General features: G+C 39.8%; 1 protein-coding gene across 1 annotated transcript in view; it reads right to left on the bottom strand.

Annotated features, from left to right (window-relative positions):
* Positions 1-12,132: 12,132 nt before the first annotated feature.
* Positions 12,133-19,294, bottom strand: part of epas1b (endothelial PAS domain protein 1b) — a 60,768-nt gene continuing 53,606 nt past the window's right edge. Inside the window, exon 16 of the mRNA XM_060925609.1 lies at positions 12,133-17,462. Within this exon, the coding sequence (XP_060781592.1) occupies positions 17,311-17,462 (152 nt within the window). The 3' untranslated portion in view covers positions 12,133-17,310. The remainder of the gene's footprint in view (positions 17,463-19,294) is intronic.

The following is a 19,294-nucleotide window of genomic DNA, read 5'->3' as shown; positions in this document are numbered from 1 at the left end:
TGTCAGGTGTTGGGGAAGGCTGCAATTGCAAGTAATGCTTTTATCGAAAAAACAGACAAGCAAACAAATCCAAATTGACAGGCAAAAATGTGAACATGAAGCAGGCAGAAGGCCGGGTGATCAGCAGAGATAAGAGGGCAAAACCAGAGTCAAGAAACCAGGAAAACAAAAACAAGTTAATGAACTAGAAAATTGCAAACTGTAAACAAAGGTTTGGTATATCAGGTACAGAAGAGTGGGTGATACTTTGCATCATGGAATTGCTTGTGAGGGCTTCCAGTGTTGATGTGACAAAATGAATTTTGCAAAAGATTTTGCTAAAAACAAAACAAAATAATAATACTTTTGCTAGACAAGATCAAAGTAAGCGTGCATTGATAATATTTATGAATATAAACTGTTTACCTGTATAATGAACAGCCTTCAAAACCAAAAAGTACACATTTTGCCTTTTTCCCATATATATACTAGTATATATATACAGTATATCAGTGGCGGCTGGTAGTCTTTCAAACAGGGAAGGCTGGTCAGTTACGATATTTCCAGATTTTAAAAGAAAAAAGAAAAAACACATCAATTTTGCCCATACTCTTGCCTCTGATCTGGCTGATTGTTGGCAGGGTCACAAACTGTGAAATAACAGGTTCTTTTGGCCCATTAGCCTACTGTCCAATATACATGATGGTGGTGTTGGGGGGGGGTATATTTTAACATTTTATATTTTGTTAAAACAAGAAAAAATGTCTGCACACTTAAACCCTTTTATTCATATAATTGCCAAGCTTTCGGTCAGAGACCTTCCTCAGGGCACAAACAGATGGAGCATACAACAAACTAATCAATTAAGATTCATTAAGGTGCTCAATCACACCTGCACAGATGAGTTGTAGTCCAAGTGTGGGAGTTGTAGTTTTTCTGTTCTTCCTGGTTTCATATTTCCTCTACCAAAGGTAGCTGGCATTAAATTGACCCCAAATGCACCAATAAAATACATCTTTTTACATACAAACTTGAGTACACACACACATATAAGCAAGTGTAAGTTCAAGATAACTGCATAAACATCAGCAAGAACTTCATAAACTGCAGTTTCAAGACTTAACAAATGGTATACCTCCAATCATAACATAACACTCATGTCAAAGTCTACATTTAACCCTTTGGGTTGTAGGGCATCTAATGTATGGATCCAAAACAATTCCCTTTGACATAGCACTTTATCAATGTTCCCACCCCTTGACAATTTAACTTGCTCAATACCCTGAAACCGTAGGGAAGAAACAGGGTGGGCACACTCTACAAAGTGACAAGCCACAGGGTAATTAAGATAATTTTCGCAGTATTTGTCCAATAACTGTCTTGCATTTTGAGATTGAAAAGCGCATCGCTCCCAAATGCCATTGAAGTGCACTGAGGCTGGGAGTCCGTGGGGTGGGCGTTTTCGCAGTATTTGTCCAATAATCGTTTGCATTTTGATATTTTAAAGCGCATAGCTCCCAAATGCCATTGAAGTCCACTGAGGCTGGGAGTCCGTGGGGCGGGCATTTTCGCAGTATTTGTCCAATAATCGCCTTGCATTTTGATATTGAAAGTGCATAGCTCCCAAATGCCATTGAAGTCCACTGAGGCTGGGCTGCATCGCGCTGTCACGAGGGGGAAAAACTCACACACACATTAGGCGAACTGGGGAAAGTTATAACGGAATGATTTCGCACTGTAGTTGGGTTGAGCACATATATTTCTATGATTCTGGATCTGAAATAGCAATGTTATAAGGTCGGCTATAACATAAGCCTAGCGCAATTCATCCTACACGATGTTCATCATTTTTAGAGGAGGCTGAGCCTCCCTCGTTGTCTTAGAGCAATCGCCCATGATATATATATATATATATAATATTTTGAAAGTGGGAGAATTCACCCCAGATGGGACACTAGTCCATTACAGGGTACCATGCACAACCACATTCACAAACTCTTTCATTCCTAGGGGTAATTTAACATAAACTCTCAGAAATAGGGGTACAGTAGGAGTCATTTATGTTCCCCAAGGTACAATCTACACTAATGTACCCTCTCAGGCTCATTATTGGACTTCAAGGTAACCATGTGTACCTTTTTAGGGTCAAAAAGCTACATATATGTTCCCAATCAGTATATAAATGGTACAAATAAGTACCTTAGATGGTACTGCCCCAGTGACAAGCCATTGTACCCGTAAAGGTACAATGATATACTTTGTTTTCTGAGAATGTAGCCTGCATGTTTCTGGACAGAGGGAGGAAACCAAAGAACCCAGAGGAAACCCACACAAACATCAAAATTCCCCACAGATATTAATCCAAGCTCGGGATCAAACCCAGGACCAAGGAGCTGTGAGGCAGCAAGGCTATCCACTGTGTCACTATATCATTGTGCTGTTGCCTTTATATGAACAGCGGAATTGAATAAAGTTGGTAATATTGTGGGTAGCATTGACACATCACAGCTCTGGGGTCCTAAGTTTTGCCCCTAGGTGATGCCACAGCCAAACATGACTGGGATCCCAAGAGAGCAAAATTGGCCGTGCTCTCAGGAAGGAAGGAGCAGCATACTCTGTCTCCAGCGACGTGAGCCAATCATGGGCATCTGTGCAGAGGTGGGTGGATAGTGCTTTCCTCTGAGTGTGTTACACACTGCATCTGATGCTGTATGAGCAAGCATTTCGAAAAGATGCGGTCAGCTGGCTTCAAGTGCCATGGAGGAAGCATGTAATAGCCTTCGCCCAACCTGGTTGGTAGCTGTCATGTAATGGGGATAATTGGCCATAACTAAATTAGTAAGAGAATTGTGGGGGGTGGAGGGTGAATGAATGGTCTTTGTGGCAGTGGGGGCGTGGCCAAGCAGCAGTCTGTGAATGGAGGGCGGGGTCAGGGAAGGTAAGTGGCTCAGTCATTCCACCTGCTGTCAATTAATGTATGTGTGTGTGTGTGTGTGTGTGTGTGTGTGTGTGTGTGTGTGTGTGTTTGTTTGTTACAGGGACGAGCATAAAAGGAGGGGGAGAGCAAAGAAAAGAGGCTCCTGACCAGAATGCATGTGTGTGTGCGTGTGTGTGGGAGTGAGGCTGAAAAGCTATATATCTCTCTTTAAAAATAAATGTTTGCAAGAACTTCAGGTCCCGCCTGCTGTGCTTCTGTACTCCACCCATATCAGGGATTTGCTACAGTCTTATTCTTTAACGGTGGGAAATCAGCATCTAAACATTTGATCTTTAATGAAAAATCAGAAATAGAAATTAAGAGCATGTGGTGATTTGTGGGGCAGTGGAAAACATTTGCTATTGCATTTGCTTTGTGAACACATAATCTCATCTCATCTCATTATCTCTAGCCGCTTTATCCTGTTCTACAGGGTCGCAGGCAAGCTGGAGCCTATCCCAGCTGACTACGGGCGAAAGGCGGGGTACACCCTGGACAAGTTGCCAGGTCATCACAGGGCTTGTGAACACATAATGTAAGACATAATTAAAATGAAATTGTAAAACATGCATTTGCATTTTCATAAGTATAGAAGAAGAAGAAGAAGAAGGCCTTTATTTGTCACATAAAGGACATTTTGGCCTACTGTACATTACAGTGAAATTCTTCTCTTCACATAGCCCAGATTTTTAGGAAATTGTGGTCAGAGCACAGGCTCAGCCCCATGGCGCAGACAGGGTTAAGGGTCTATCTCCCCTTGTTCACCTTCACCTTATCCCCTGACCTTCTGACCAGCGGCCCAGTGCCTTAACCACTGAGCCACCACTGCCTTGCAAAAGCAATGTACAGTGACTGCCAAAATTAAAATTCAACTGCAAGTCCAATTGACATTTCATGTTCAAAATCAAAACAGGTCTAATTTTGCCACATTCAAACAAGTATAGATAATATAAATAATTAAAGATGATAAACAAGCCCTCCACTTGTGATTGCACATTCCCTTATCAAAAAGAAGTGTACTTTAAGTTCATTTTATTAAATATACTTAAGTAAAGTTAAAATATATTTCCTTAAGTATACTTTTGTGTGTACCAAGTATACTGATATCAATGTACTTACAGTATACTTGTAAGTAAACTAATCTAATACTTCTTGGGACTAAATTGGCCCACTTTTAGTTTATAAAAAATATACTTTAAGTCTAAGAGAAGTAAACTCTGAGTATACAACTAGTATTTTTTTTATTTTGTACTGCAAGTATACCACAAGTAAACTTATACAGTGGTGCTTGAAAGTTTGTGAACCCTTTAGAATTTTCTATATTTCTGCATATGACCTAAAACATCATTAGATTTTCACACAAGTCCTAAAAGTAGATAAAGAGAACCCAGTTAAACAAATGAGACAAAAATATTATACTTGGTCATTTATTTATTGAGGAAAATCATCCAATATTACATATCTGTGAGTGGCAAAAGTATGTGAACCTCTAGGATTAGCAGTTAATTTGAAGGTGAAATTAGAGTCAGGTGTTTTCAATCAATGGGATGACAATCAGGTGTGAGTGGGCACCCTGTTTTATTTAAAGAACAGGGATCTATCAAAGTCTGATCTTCACAACACATATTTGTGGAAGTGTATCATGGCACGAACAAAGGAGATTTCTGAGGACCTCAGAAAAAGTGTTGTTGATGCTCATCTGGCTGGAAAAGGTTACAAAACCATCTCTAAAGAGTTTGAACTCCACCAATCCACAGTCAGACAGATTGTGTACAAATGGAGGAAATTCAAGACCATTGTTACCCTCCCCAGGAGTGGTCGACCAACGAAGCTCACTCCCAAAGCAAGGCGTGTAATAGTCGGCAAGGTCACAAGGGACCCCTAGGCTAACTTCTAAGCAACTGAAGGCCTCTCTCACATTGGCTAATGTTAATGTTCATGAGTCCACCATCAGGAGGACACTGAACAACAATAGTGTGCATGGTAGGGTTGCAAGGAGAAAGCCACTGCTCTCCAAAAAGAACACTGCTGCTCGTCTGCAGTTTGCGAAAGATCACGTGGACAAGCCAGAAGGCTATTGGAAAAATGTTTTGTGGACAGATGAGACCAAAATAGAACTTTTTGGTTTAAATGAGAAGCGTTATGTTTGGAGAAAGGAAAACACTGCATTCCAGCATAAGAACCTTATCCCATCTGTGAAACATGGTGGTGGTAGTATCATGGTTTGGGCCTGTTTTGCTGCATCTGGGCCAGGATGGCTTGCCATCTTTCATGGAACAATGAATTCTGAATTATACCAATGAATTCTAAAGGAAAATATCAGGACATCTGTCCATGAACTGAATCTCAAGAGAAGGTGGGTCATGCAGCAAGACAACGACCCTAAGCACACAAGTCATTCTACCAAAGAATGGTTAAAGAAGAATAAAGTTAATGTTTTGGAATGGCCAAGTCAAAGTCCTGATCTTAATCCAATTGAAATGTTGTGGAAGGACCTGAAGCGAGCAGTTCATGTGAGGAAACCCATCAACATCCCAGAGTTGAAGCTGTTCTGTACAGAGGAATGGGCTAAAATTCCTCCAAGCCGGTGTGCAGGACTGATCAACAGTTACCGAAAACGTTTAGTTGCAGTTATTGCTGCACAAGGGGGTCACACCAGATACTGAAAGCAAAGGTTCACATACTTTTGCCACTCACAGTTATGTAATATTGGATCATTTTCCTCAATAAATAAATGACCAAGTATAATATTTTGTCTCATTTGTTTAACTGGGTTCTCTTTATCTACTTTTAGGACTTGTGTGAAAATCTGATGATGTTTTAGGTCATATTTATGCAGAAATATAGAAAATTCTAAAGGGTTCACAAACTTTCAAGCACCACTGTATACTAATAGTTTACTAGTTTTATACTTGTAGTCCACTCTTTAGTTTACAAAAGCATTCTTCATAGTACACTGGAAATATACTATGAATTTACTTGTTTTATACTTCTAGTCCACTTTTTGGTTTACAAAAGTATCCTTTGTAGTATACTGGAAATATACTATTGGTTTACTCGTTACACACTTCTAGTCCACTTTTTAGTTCATAAAAGTATGCTTTATAGCATATTGGAAATATACAGTACTATTAGTTACTGGTTATATACATCTAGTCCACTTTTTAGTTTTGAAGCATACTGCAATGACCCTTCTAGGTATACTATTATTTTTCTAGCCCGAACCCTTACCTCATGCACACTACCAGTAGACAACTTAAGTGTTTTGTACCTTAAGTTACAATGAAGTTATAAAGGTAAGAATTCACAAAATAATAACAGATACTCAGGATTAAGAACATATTTATTTTCTTTAAAAATCTATATTTAAAGTAACATTGAATTAAATGCCAAAGTATAAACACATGGCAGTGACAACTGAAACTGACATCCAAGCTCTAAAGAAAAAGAAAGAAAGAAAAAAAAATTAATTATCCCACTCAGGAGAAAAAAAAAACCCTTATATGGAACCACAGACAGACCTAAGAGTCAATGCTGAAGCACAACTACAGGGCAAGTACACTTAAACATAAGGCACAAATATTTTAATACTTTATTACACTTTTGTTAATTATATCTTGATCAAAAGTTTAAATATAAGCTTAATATACTTCAACTTTTCTATATACTTTTCAGTATAAGCCAAGTATACTTATGTATAACTTTATTAAGTATATCTCTGATAAGTAAATAAAAAGTAAACTGAAAGCATACTCTCTTATTTTTAGTTTAAAAGAAGTATACTAGAAGCACGCTTGAATAAACTTCTTTTTTTGTAAGGGTTTTTATCCTTATACAACACCACAGCCAAATTAAAAATGCCTTTGCAATCTTATTTGCATTTCTCATTCTCATCTCATTATCTCTAGCCGCTTTATCCTTCTACAGGGTCGCAGGCAAGCTGGAGCCTATCCCAGCTGACTACGGGCGAAAGGCGGGGTACACCCTGGACAAGTCGCCAGGTCATCACAGGGCTGACACATAGACACAGACAACCATTCACACTCACATTCACACCTACGGTCAATTTAGAGTCACCAGTTAACCTAACCTGCATGTCTTTGGACTGTGGGGGAAACCGGAGCACCCGGAGGAAACCCACGCGGACACGGGGAGAACATGCAAGCTCCGCACAGAAAGGCCCTCGCCAGCCCCGGGGCTCAAACCCAGGACCTTCTTGCTGTGAGGCAACAGCGCTAACCACTACACCACCGTGCCACCCTATTTGCATTTCTACTATCAACAATGTAGAGTGTAAATTTCTAATTAGCATTTTAAAGTCTGGAAAATTCTTCCATAGTTGTATTACTCATTTGGCTACTGAGGCAGTTTCATTAAAAGGCCTGTTTATGCTTTTATCTTTTTGTGGTGAAATGTGAGATTTACTAAGTAATCCTTTGCCTTTTATTATTTAGGTAGAGTAATAAGTCTGTGTGTGTGTGTGTGTGTGTGTGTGTGAGAGAGAGAGAGAGAGAGAGACAGACAGACAGACAGGAAAATACAAGGTTTGTTCTCTTACTCTTTTAAAAATAATTTATTGTGTGCTACAGCTTGCAGCTACTGTTTTGGAAAAGTGAATTTAAAGGAAGTCGCCTGCTCTGAACTGGCAGTTCCTCCCATTTCCCCCCGCTTTGTTTTCTTCGTCACTGTAAGAATCAGAAATATCTGAATCAGCCAATCCAAAAATGAAATCTTTGTAGTTGGGGAATGAATGGAAGTCTGCTTTTCGTTTGCAACTTACTGGCTCTGGGAAGGAAGAGGCTCACAAAGACTCAGGGGTTGTTATGTTTGAGATGTGCATGTTTGCCCTGGAGCAGCTCCACGTTTGGGCTTGTAACTGTATAAAAAAATTTCCCCTGAGGAAAAACTAGCAGGAAAAGAAGTCCCTCGTTGTTAAATTGTTTTTGTTGTTTTCAATAATTTCTCTTCCAGTGCTTCTCTTTTTAGCCTGTATTTAGAGCCAGGATAAATAGGAATTAGGCAGAAGCTTGTTCTCACTGACCATGCTTTGGATCTTTTTCAAATTCTGTGCCTGGAAAATACCATCAAATAAATGGAGTAGAGATAGATAGAAGTTTAGAGAAAATGATAAAAATCTGACCGGAATCTGATTTTTTGAAAATCTGATTAAATGTCCAGAGAAGTGAGAGGGGAAGAAACAGCTGTAGAAAATAAAATGGCAATAAACTATTTGAAGTTTAGATATATTACATTCAGCTAGCATGATACTGAACGAGTCAAAGACGAGTTCAATATCATGCTAGTTGAATGTAATATATCGGATATACCATGAAAAAAGCCAGCCAATATTATTATTATTATCTCATCTCATCTCATTATCTCTAGCCGCTTTATCCTGTTCTACAGGGTCGCAGGCGAGCTGGAGCCTATCCCAGCTGACTACGGGCGAAAGGCGGGGTACACCCTGGACAAGTCGCCAGGTCATCACAGGGCTGACACATAGACACAGACAACCATTCACACTCACATTCACACCTACGGTCAATTTAGAGTCACCAGTTAACCTAACCTGCATGTCTTTGGACTGTGGGGGAAACCGGAGCACCCGGAGGAAACCCACACGGACACGGGGAGAACATGCAAACTCCACACAGAAAGGCCCTCGCCGGCCCCGGGGCTCGAATCCAGGACCTTCTTGCTGTGAGGCAACAGCGCTAACCACTACACCACCGTGCCGCCATTATTATTATTATTATTATTATTATTATTATTATTATACATACACATTCCTTTTGGGTGTTCAATGCATCTTTCTCTTTCAAAATTCTCTCAAAATCTTCCGTATTTAACAAAGCAAACCTGGCGGCCATGTTTGTTTACAAATTGTCACAGTCGCTCACTATAGCACAGAAGTTTTATGCCTCTGACGTGCGGCATCATGTTGGCTTAACAACCACGCAATATCGTAAACCATATTCAACGCTCATTCGCCTTTGGGTAGAGTGACGTAATATACGTAGGATAAGCGATATGCTAACAATATTGCATGCTATCAAACCAAATGAATGAAACCCTCTAGAAAGGAGTAGAATGCAGGTTTTTATTCCATTGAAAACGTGTCCTTTATGTGACCGGCGAGGGCCTTTCTGTGCGGAGTTTGCATGTTCTCCCCGTGTCCGCGTGGGTTTCCTCCGGGTGCTCCGGTTTCCCCCACAGTCCAAAGACATGCAGGTTAGGTTAACTGGTGACTCTAAATTGACCGTAGGTGTGAATGTGAGTGTGAATGGTTGTCTGTGTCTATGAGTCAGCCCTGTGATGACCTGGCGACTTGTCCAGGGTGTACCCCGCCTCTCGCCCGTAGTCAGCTGGGATAGGCTCCAGCTTGCCTGCAACCCTGTAGAAGGATAAAGCGGCTAGAGATAATGAGATGAGATGAATGAGATGAAAACGTGTCCTTTATGTATAATAATATAGAATATTCTATGAATAATTAGGGCTGCACAGTGACCTAGTGGTTAGCACTATTGCATCACAGGAAGAAGGTCCGGGTTTGAGCCCCGTGGCCGGCGAGGGCCTTTCTGTGTGGAGTTTGCATGTTCTCCCCGTGTCTGCATGGGTTTCCTCCAGGTGCTCCGTTTTCCCCCACAGTCCAAAGACATGCAGGTTAGGTTAAGTCGTGGCTTTAAATTGAGCGTAGGTGTGAATGTGAGTGTGAATGGTTGTCTGTGTCTATGTGTCAGCCCTGTGATGACCTGGCGACTTGTCCAGGGTGTACCCCGCCTTTCGCCCGTAGTCAGCTGGGATAGGCTCCAGCTTGCCTGCGACCCTGTAGAAGGATAAAGCGGCTAGAGATAATGAGATGAGATTATTTAGAATATAACCTAAGGAACTGTTATCATCCTTCCACAAAGGAATAAAATCCAGGAGTCAATTATAACATGTGACAAGCATTTGAAATGCTTTAATTGTTTTGGTAATCAGCCTTGGTGTAAATGCATCACAATGGTTGACGTGGGCTTTCCGTTTGAGCACACGCCTCCAGTGTATACATGGGAAGAAACACAGGGGACATGTGTCATGCGTCATAGTTCAAACAGAACAAGGACAATAATGGGGACAATAACAAAAATGGGAGAGGGGTGGTTTGGCTAGGCCAAAGTCCAGCAGACATCACAGTAATAAGTGACTCTATAGACAACACAAGGAGGAAAATGTCTGACGTGTGTGTTTGTGTGCCTATTAGCATTCAGCCATCCTGCAGGGTAAATGGGGCCATGGTCCACTCTGACCCTTTTTACCATGTTTACAGTGACGCTTACAGTAAAGCACTGAAAGCTGTAACGACATTTCACACTCACATTTTCCAAATCACTGAATTAGTGTGGTTAGGGTCAGAAAGCATAAACTATAAGACTGGCTGCTCCTTTTAAACATATTTCAACTAACTGAGGAGGATATGTAGGAGTTCACCTGTAGAATTTGTCTTTAGTTAACATGTCGGCGTTAACTCTGTTCGAAGCATCACTTGGGAATGCTGCATGAGAAAGTCAGGACCCTGTCAGACTCCACATAGAATTACAGTTAGTGAAGTGCTACCCTTCTCTAAAAAAAACCCACAAGACCATATGGTGGAAAGGATGACAAAATAGCCAATAAATAAATAAATATGTTTCTTCAGGCGGCACGGTGGTGTAGTGGTTAGCACTGTCGCTTCACAGCAAGAAGGTTCTGGGTTCGAGGCTGGCGAGGGCCTTTCTGTGTGGAGTTTGCATGTTCTCCCCGTGTCAGTGTGGGTTTCCTCCGGGTGCTCCAGTTTCCCCCACAGTCCAAAGACATGCAGTTAGGTTAATGTGGGGCGGCCTTGGGCTGAAGTGCCCTTGAGCAAGGTACCTGACCCCTGACTGCTCCTCGGGTGCTGTAGTGTGGCCGCCCACTGCTTTGGGTGTGTACGGGTGTGTTCACTGCTTCAGATGGGTTAAATGCAGAGGATGAATCTCACTGTGCTTGAAGTGTGCATGTGACAAATAAAGGCTTCTTCTTCTTCTTCTTAAAACGTTCCTTATGGCTCTCTTTGTTCTTTCTGTATTTCTTGTAACAAACATTTAAGCTTAGACTAAGTTCGGTTGATTTTATAATTGTGTTAATAAATGTAAAAAAACCTTCACTGGTAGATGGAAATGAATGATTTTAATATCGAAAAGATTATACTCCTAAGAAACGATGGTCAAATGACAAAATTTTGGGATTCTACTGAACCATTGAAGTTGTTGTGACAGATTTTTGACACTGAATGAGAAACTTGCGGATCTTCTCATCTCATTATCTCTAGCCGCTTTATCCTGTTCTACAGGGTCGCAGGCAACCTGGAGCCTATCCCAGCTGACTACGGGCGAAAGGCGGGGTACACCCTGGACAAGTCGCCAGGTCATCACAGGGCTGACACATAGACACAGACAACCATTCACACTCACATTCACACCTATGGTCAATTTAGAGTCACCAGTTAACCTAACCTGCATGTCTTTGGGGGAAACCGGAGCACCCGGAGGAAACCCACGCGGACACAGGGAGAACATGCAAACTCCGCACAGAAAGGCCCTCGCCGGCCACGGGGCTCGAACGCGGACCTTCTTGCTGTGAGGCGACAGCGCTAACCACTACACCACCGTGCCGCCCACTTGCGGATCTTAAAGATCCCAAATTTAGAAATCAATTGACCTTAAAGAAAGAAGTTCTTTATATGAATGAATCCACTGAAACACAAGAAAATTCTTCAACGTTTTCTTAATTTCGTAATTCTAGGTCCTCCAGAATATGGAAAACACCAAACCATGCAGTCTTTGCAGCTTGACCATGCAGAAAGCAACGGGTTTCAGCAGTCAGAGATATGAGTAAATGTGCTTGCCACAAGTAGGCTTACAGTAAATGTAGGTCGAAAGCCATTGAACTATTGACTGCATTCAGAAATGAACAGGAAGTGCTGCTCCCCTTACAGTGGCAGCTACAAATATCCTGTGCTTTGCTTAAGAAACATCAAAGACTTTTTGTTTTTGAGACCCATGTTAACCGAAGGCATTCAGGTAATAACAAAAATGAATGCTTGCTACAAAGAAAAATGTGTGACACACTGAATTGGGCACGAGCGCAAAAAAAAAATAACAACAGGAGACAAAGAGTAAAGATCAGTATGTTTTATTATGATATCAGTGCAGAGATACAACTTTTCACTGGGTAATATTTCCCATACCTTAATGTCAATAATAATAATAATAATAATAATAATAATAATAATAATAATAATAATAATGGTTTAGCACATTAAAATACAGAATTGCTTCCTGTGACTAACAAGCCCAAACTTTTAAGGAGACAATGAGACTGTTTTAGAAAATAGACATCTAAAAGAGCATCAACAGTGTTAAAATATATATTTGACCACATCACAATACAATACGATACAAGTTTACTTCGTTTACTATGTTTTACCTTGGCATCAATTTTGTAGCAAAAATTTCAGCAAAAATTCCTGTTCATGGTTGATAATACCTTTTTAAAACACTGGTGGCCAGATGTATGTTCTTTGCACATGCTTTCAATTCAGCCACAACAAACCTTTGGGTGTTATGTACAAAATGTGCAACTTGAGCATGCAAAAAGCTCGAGAAGTGCAGCTTACTGCATACGTAGGGCATTTCGTGAGAGTTTTGTGTGTGATTTGTCCGCCTTGGATGTAAATTAGTGCCATGTGTTTTTCTCATAGCAGTGGAACCAATGTTGTGAAAGGTGCATTTTTTTCCTGCAGAATAATATTTCATTACTTCTCAGAGATATTCGTATTATTACGAATAATATTTCATAATACAACACAATTTTAGAATTTTGGTGAAAGCACAGTTTAGGCAAACTCTGTGCTTTAATTCCGTTTGTTCATTGGAATGAAGCCTGAGTAACCAACTCTCTCAGAAAAAAAAGGGTACTAAACTGTACCTTTCCTCACTGCTGAGGTAGTAGCCTCAACAATGCATCTTTTAGCTAGAAAGGTGCATGTACTATACTATTAGCTTTACTCTAAAAACTAATCATGGCCCATTTATGTAATCATTTTAAGTACACTAGATCCACATTTCGAGGCGAAAGATACATATTAAAGATATCATTTAGAAGATATTAAAGATACAAATGATTTACCCTTAAGGGTTCCATCCCAGTGCCAAGGATGGGAACAATTTAATACTATTTTAACACAGCCTATGTCATGAACACATACATCAATTATAGGTGCACATTTTCTTTTCATTAGGGTAAAGCCAATTGGGGATTTAATGGCATATGAGCCATATTAATACCCTCTGTGCCATTTTCTTGTTCTGACACAAGGGTCTTTTTATTAATATTTTCTCTTCATTATTTGCATTTCAAATAAATTGAACAAATGTCACATGCATTTTTCAGCCACATTGAGTCATATACATCTGGCCCTGAAGCTGGTGTTCAACCACAGGATTTCCACTAATCATGAGTGTATATCTGACTGTGGTTTATATTTTGTTTTTCTAGAAAAAATAATTACGTTCATGTAATTATATGTTAATATACTGTACATCCATTCCTGTATTTCAGGCCTGCAACACATTCCAAAAAAGTTGGGACAGGGAAATTTAGGGCTAGTAATGAGGTAAAGCCATTAAATAATGATGTAATTTGAAGCAAGTGATGTCAACAGGTAACTGTAATTATGATTTGGTACAAAATCAGTATCCAGGAAAGGCCTAGCCTTTGAGAGGTAAAGATGGGCTGAGGATCTCCAGTTTGTCAACAAATACATGAGAAAATTATTGAAATGTTTCAAAACAATGTTCCTCAAAGAAAGATAGGAAGGAATTTGGATATTTTACCCTCTACAGTACATAATATCATTAAATGTTTCATGGAATCTGCAGGGATTTCGATATGTAAGGGCCAAGGGCACAAGCCTAAGCTGAACACTCATGATCTCCGATCCCTCAGACAGCGCTGCATCCAGAAACATCACTCATCTATAGCTGATATAACCACATGGGCTCAGGTACATAATATCATTAAACAATTCAAGGAACCTGGAGGAATTTGGTGTGTAAAGGGCAAGGGCTCAAGCCAAAGCTGAACATCTGTGATCTCCAATCCCTCAGACAGCGCTGCATCAAGAACCATCATTCATCTATAGCTGATATAACCACATGGGCTCAGGATTACCCTTTGTTAAGCACCACAATACAGAGTTACATCCACAAATGCCAGTTAAAACATTACTGTGCAAAAAGGAAGCCTTATATAGTATTAACTGTCTCCAGAAGCACCATCAACATCTCTGTGCTCGGAGGCATCTGGGACCATCATACAGTGGAAATGTGTATTGTGGTCAGACAAATCAGTATTCCAGAACTTTTAGAAGAAATAGATGCTGTGTGCTCCGGACCAAAGACAAAAAGGACCATCCAGATTGTTACCAGCAACAAGTCCAAAAGCCAGGGTCTGTCATGGTATGGAGTTGTATCAGTGCCCTTGGCAAAGGTAACTTACACTTCTGTGATGGCAGCATTAATGCAGAAAAGTACATTGAGATTTTGGAGCAACATACGCTGCCTTCAAGACGACATCTTTTCCAGGGATATTTCAACAAGACAATGTAAAACCACATTCTGCACACATTACAAAGACATAGCTGTGGAAGAAGAGGGTGCCTGTCCTCTCTGCCTCAATAGAGAATGTGTGGTGACTTTTGAAATTAAAAATATGATAATCATGACCCCTTAAGACCTGTTTGCCAGAAGAATGGGACAACATAACACCTGAAACACTTCATCAGTTGGTGTCTTCAGTCCCTAAAGCTTTTTTATTTAAGTGTTGTGAGAAGGAATGGCAACATTATAAAGTGGTAAATGCTTTACCGTCCCAACTTTTTTTTTAAATGTGTTGCAAGAATAAAAATTGAAATAAGGGTTTATTTTGAAAACAACAACAACAACAACAATAAAATTCATGAGGTAAAACATCAAATGATGTGCTGTTGTATTGTTTTGAGTGCAACACAGGTCAAAGATTATTTATAAATCATAACTTTCAGGTTCAATTTAAATTTCGACATAACCCATCCCAACTTTTACTGATTTGGGGTTGTAAATACAGCAATTTGTCATTTCTAGACGGAGGAAAACAGATGGACAGAGATGTTGTTCAGACTGGAGAGATGTGCATCAGTGGGTAGACTGAGCAGCCTGTATCTCTGTATCTTACAACAGTGAACACTGATATCTCTGTCCATTTATCTTCCATTGGTATTGTGTCTACTGTGCATAATGTCCTAACATTGTATCAGATAGGATGGAAAAAAAAAAACATCAAAAGTTCATCAAGGACATTTTTTAGGGGCCTATACAAAATGACCTAGGGTTCAAAATTAGTTTCCACTTATGCAAAATCAAACTTGCAAGCCTCTACTGCTACATCTACTGAGCTGCTTAGCCTTCTAAACTGCGTAGCTTAAAGTACAGCACAGCGTCTAGAATTTCGTTCTGGCTGTGAATGAATGGGGCACTGTTTGGGTGGTAAATGTCTCATATTGAATTAAACTCAGAAGCAGAACATTGTATTTGAATTGTATTTTGTTCCTAAATTGTTTTCTGACAATTGAGGAGGACCTCCTGAAAGATGTTTCTTACTATTCCAAGTTTAACAGCCAATACACCTTTGTGATGTGTGTGGGTGCAAGAATAGTTGATTACATCAACAAATGCAACTATTAAAAAACAGTAAGAAGAGTAAGTCAAAATTTATTAATCCATTTTTATACTAGTTCATTCGACTTTAAAAACAACCTCGGCTAGTGTGACAAAAATACTATTAAAAATATTAAAGACAATTTCTTAACACAAATGTCACACATATCATTAATAAATGATCAAAGTGAAAATGTTGAATAGAACTTTTGCTAATTTGCTACATCTCAAAAACAGACTCTCTCATTTTAATATTTTTTTCTTCCCTCCCCCCTTTCCCGGACTGGCCTGCCAACAAATATAATATGCTTTTGTGTATCACAAAGGGAAAAACTGCCACTAGAAAGGAACAGATACCAGCACTACAGACCGCTTAAAATCAGCACTCCGATCCACATCTACTGAGTAGACAAGACAAAGTACCCAGGTATTTGAGTGCTACAACTTTAACATTAACAACTTTAACTTTATGATAGAAACTTTAGATAATCCTCCTTTAAATATCATGTATACAGCTAAAATGAAAAAATAAAAACTATATAGAGTGGTCACCACATGGAGAGAGAGAGAGAGAGAGAGAGAGAGAGAGTGAGAGAAACAGAAAGAAAAGTAGTGCTGTACACTTTAGGAATTGAACAGAGAAGGCACTAAAGCATGCATAAATAGAACAGGTAAAGGCTTAAGGTGTCAGAGGTAGGAAATTTAGAGAGACATACAGAAAGTCTGAGGATAAATAACATTCTTACAGTCGATTATCTTTCTTCAAGAGAGTAGGACAGCAAAACCGAGAGAGAAATGCACTAAAAGTTTAGCTAAAGGCACAGAAACAGATTGCCAAAAGAAGTAAAATTAACATAAAAGGAAAATAAATCAGCACAGTAAAGGTGCATTAACAGTTGAGTAGGTGGATCTGACATCTGAATTTTCTTTTCTTTTCTTGTCTTTTTTTTTTTTTTACTCCTTGTGCCAACCCCTCATTCGCACCCATGTTCATGAAGCTCCACCCATAGGCTCTATGGTGGCCTGTAGAGTAGACCGTCTACAAAATAACTGACAAGGGGCACAGTCAAACAAAAACAAGCATTTCAGACCAGGAGTCAGTTTTTCAAATGGGTTTTCCCAGTGTGTGCTGAGACCATGACTTAAACCTTTATATTTTATCATGTTTTACATTTTACATCTTCCAGGTTATTTGTACAAGTGAGAAATAAAAAATGACTATTGCACCTTTAAGAAATAGCTTTTGTAACTAAAGTATTATACTGTATAATTTGTGTATATTGTATTATACCATGTATAAGACTGCATATAATTTATAAAGATAAAGACAATAACAACAGAAAACCGAAAGCTACATTCTTATTATATATGGTAGGGTAAAGGTGTGTGCATTTGAGTCTGGCTGTTGTGCACATTTTGTGCTCATGAAGTGACTGGCTGATGAATTGAGCAGGGTATGTTGAGAGGAAAATAGTACAATGTGCAGTGGAAGGGTAATGAAGGACCATGATCGAACACACTGCATGAATATAAGCAGGATTGTGGTTGATAGTCCAGGTGAGTGATATAGATAGGTTAGTTGACTAAGAAAAGGTCACTCTAAGTGGCCTGGTCTAAAGCACACAGTAGATCACTGCCCTGCAGCAGGTGCAGGTTGCCTTGCAGGGGGACGTTCACTTCGCACTCATAACGCGTCAGCTCGGGCAGACAGCACATCTCAAATGAGGGCCCAAGCAGACGGCTCGCCACACCTATGAATGCCAAATCATCATTTACTATACATGCAGGTCAACTATAACTGGTCTCATCCATGTATTACACAGTTAGATTTACAGAAATTCAGGCATTTATAATTCTTCGCTGTTTTGCATTAGGGATCATATGCAGAGTTGAGGATTTAATCAGGGCTTTGAACCGGTTCAAGGAACGAAAACGAAAACCGGGAACTTTTTCTATTTCACATGGAACAGAAACGAAACCAGAAACTTTATTATTTTTTATGTTCCGGAACAGAAACGCTTATTAAAAATAATGGTAACCGGTTAATACCGGTTTTTATTTCGTTCCTCAAAGTTTCCGTAGCCTACAAATAAAAAAAAGTCATTCTTCTCCTGCGCAAGTTTCTATGACCCGCTGGGGTTCACTTCCTGTGTGACGTTCGCTGACTGAATGGAGAGAGCGGGAAGGTGGACTACTATCACGTCTCCACGTGATAATAAGTGAGTAAGTGCATTACTGAGTGTCTAAGCAAAGAAGAGCCTGAATGTTGCAACCTCCCTATTGGCTGTTTGTAAAAATGTATCAGTTGTTGCCCTTCCCACGGGAATCATCGCGGGCTCGAGAGACGAGACCTGACGAGTTAGTTCGTTGGTAGCAGAACAAAATGTCTGGACACAAATCGGGTTTTCAGAAAAGGAAAGAAAATAAACGGAGGGTCGAAAATACAAAAAAGGAGGCAGAAAATGCAAAACGAGTTTTAAGGTAGGACAAATGGTTACTTTTTAAGGCAGCCCGCCGTGGCTGCAGGCTTTCAGTTGTGTCATTGAATGGTTACTTTTCTGAGGCAGCCCGCCATGGCTGCCTGCAGGCTTATTTATTATAGCCCATTTAGTTAAAATAGTTGATATAAAATGTTTATAGTTATAGTTATGTGATGGTTGTCCTGATTTAGACTGGTGGGGGGTTTTTTTCGGGGGGGGGGGGGGGGGGGGGGGGGGGTTGCGTGATGTTGCACCCGGGTCCAGATTAGGGCAGAACCGGCCCTGGCTACATTTCAGGTGTAGTTTGTTTTATGTATGTATGTACTTGCATAGATGTGTACTTGGTCTTCCAATATGGCGCCTAAATGAATTATCTTTCATTTTTGGCACTTTTTCTGTTTGTGTAGATGGGAAGACATACTGAGAATCCAAATCGCCAACATTTGAAATAATAATTGTTTTGAATTATTTCTTGTCTTATTTAATGAAGGTTGTAATAGAATTAGCCTACATTTGGCTTAAGCTGGATGAGACAGAGACATAATTTTATAGCCATTTGTTAAACAGCTGACAGGGAACGTAATTAACCGTTCCGGGAACGAAATTTTTTTGTTCTAACCGGTTCGGGAACGTCTATTTAATGGTGGAACCCAAAACCGGAAACGTTAAAATTCCGTTTCTGTTCGGAACGAACCAATAGGAAAAAAATTCTGGTTCAAAGCCCTGGATTTAATATCAAAGTTGCACACATTGGTAATCAGACCTCAGGAGTAACTACAGACCTAAGTGACATTCAGAGGTTGTATGAGAGTTGGAGAGTCAGAGTAAAACAAAGGTGTGTCTCAGTTATGCGTAATTTTGAAAATGAACTTGTACACATTCTTCCTGTGTGAGATTTTTTTTCAAACAAGGAGCCGTATTAAATCCAGCACCACTCTGCTGTCTAACCGTTTGACGTAACCACAATATCATGCTGAATTTCACGGTGCACTCAAAAACTTTCCAATGCATTTGACCAATGACATACTATATGACACTAATGAATAGGATTGTCCCTTTAAATTGTACTATAAGCAAATAGAGGTGATCTGAGAAGACAGCAT

Source organism: Neoarius graeffei, chromosome 7 (genome assembly GCF_027579695.1).
Source record: "Neoarius graeffei isolate fNeoGra1 chromosome 7, fNeoGra1.pri, whole genome shotgun sequence".
Lineage (NCBI taxonomy): Eukaryota > Metazoa > Chordata > Actinopteri > Siluriformes > Ariidae > Neoarius > Neoarius graeffei.
This window is presented reverse-complemented; position numbering and strand designations above follow the sequence as displayed.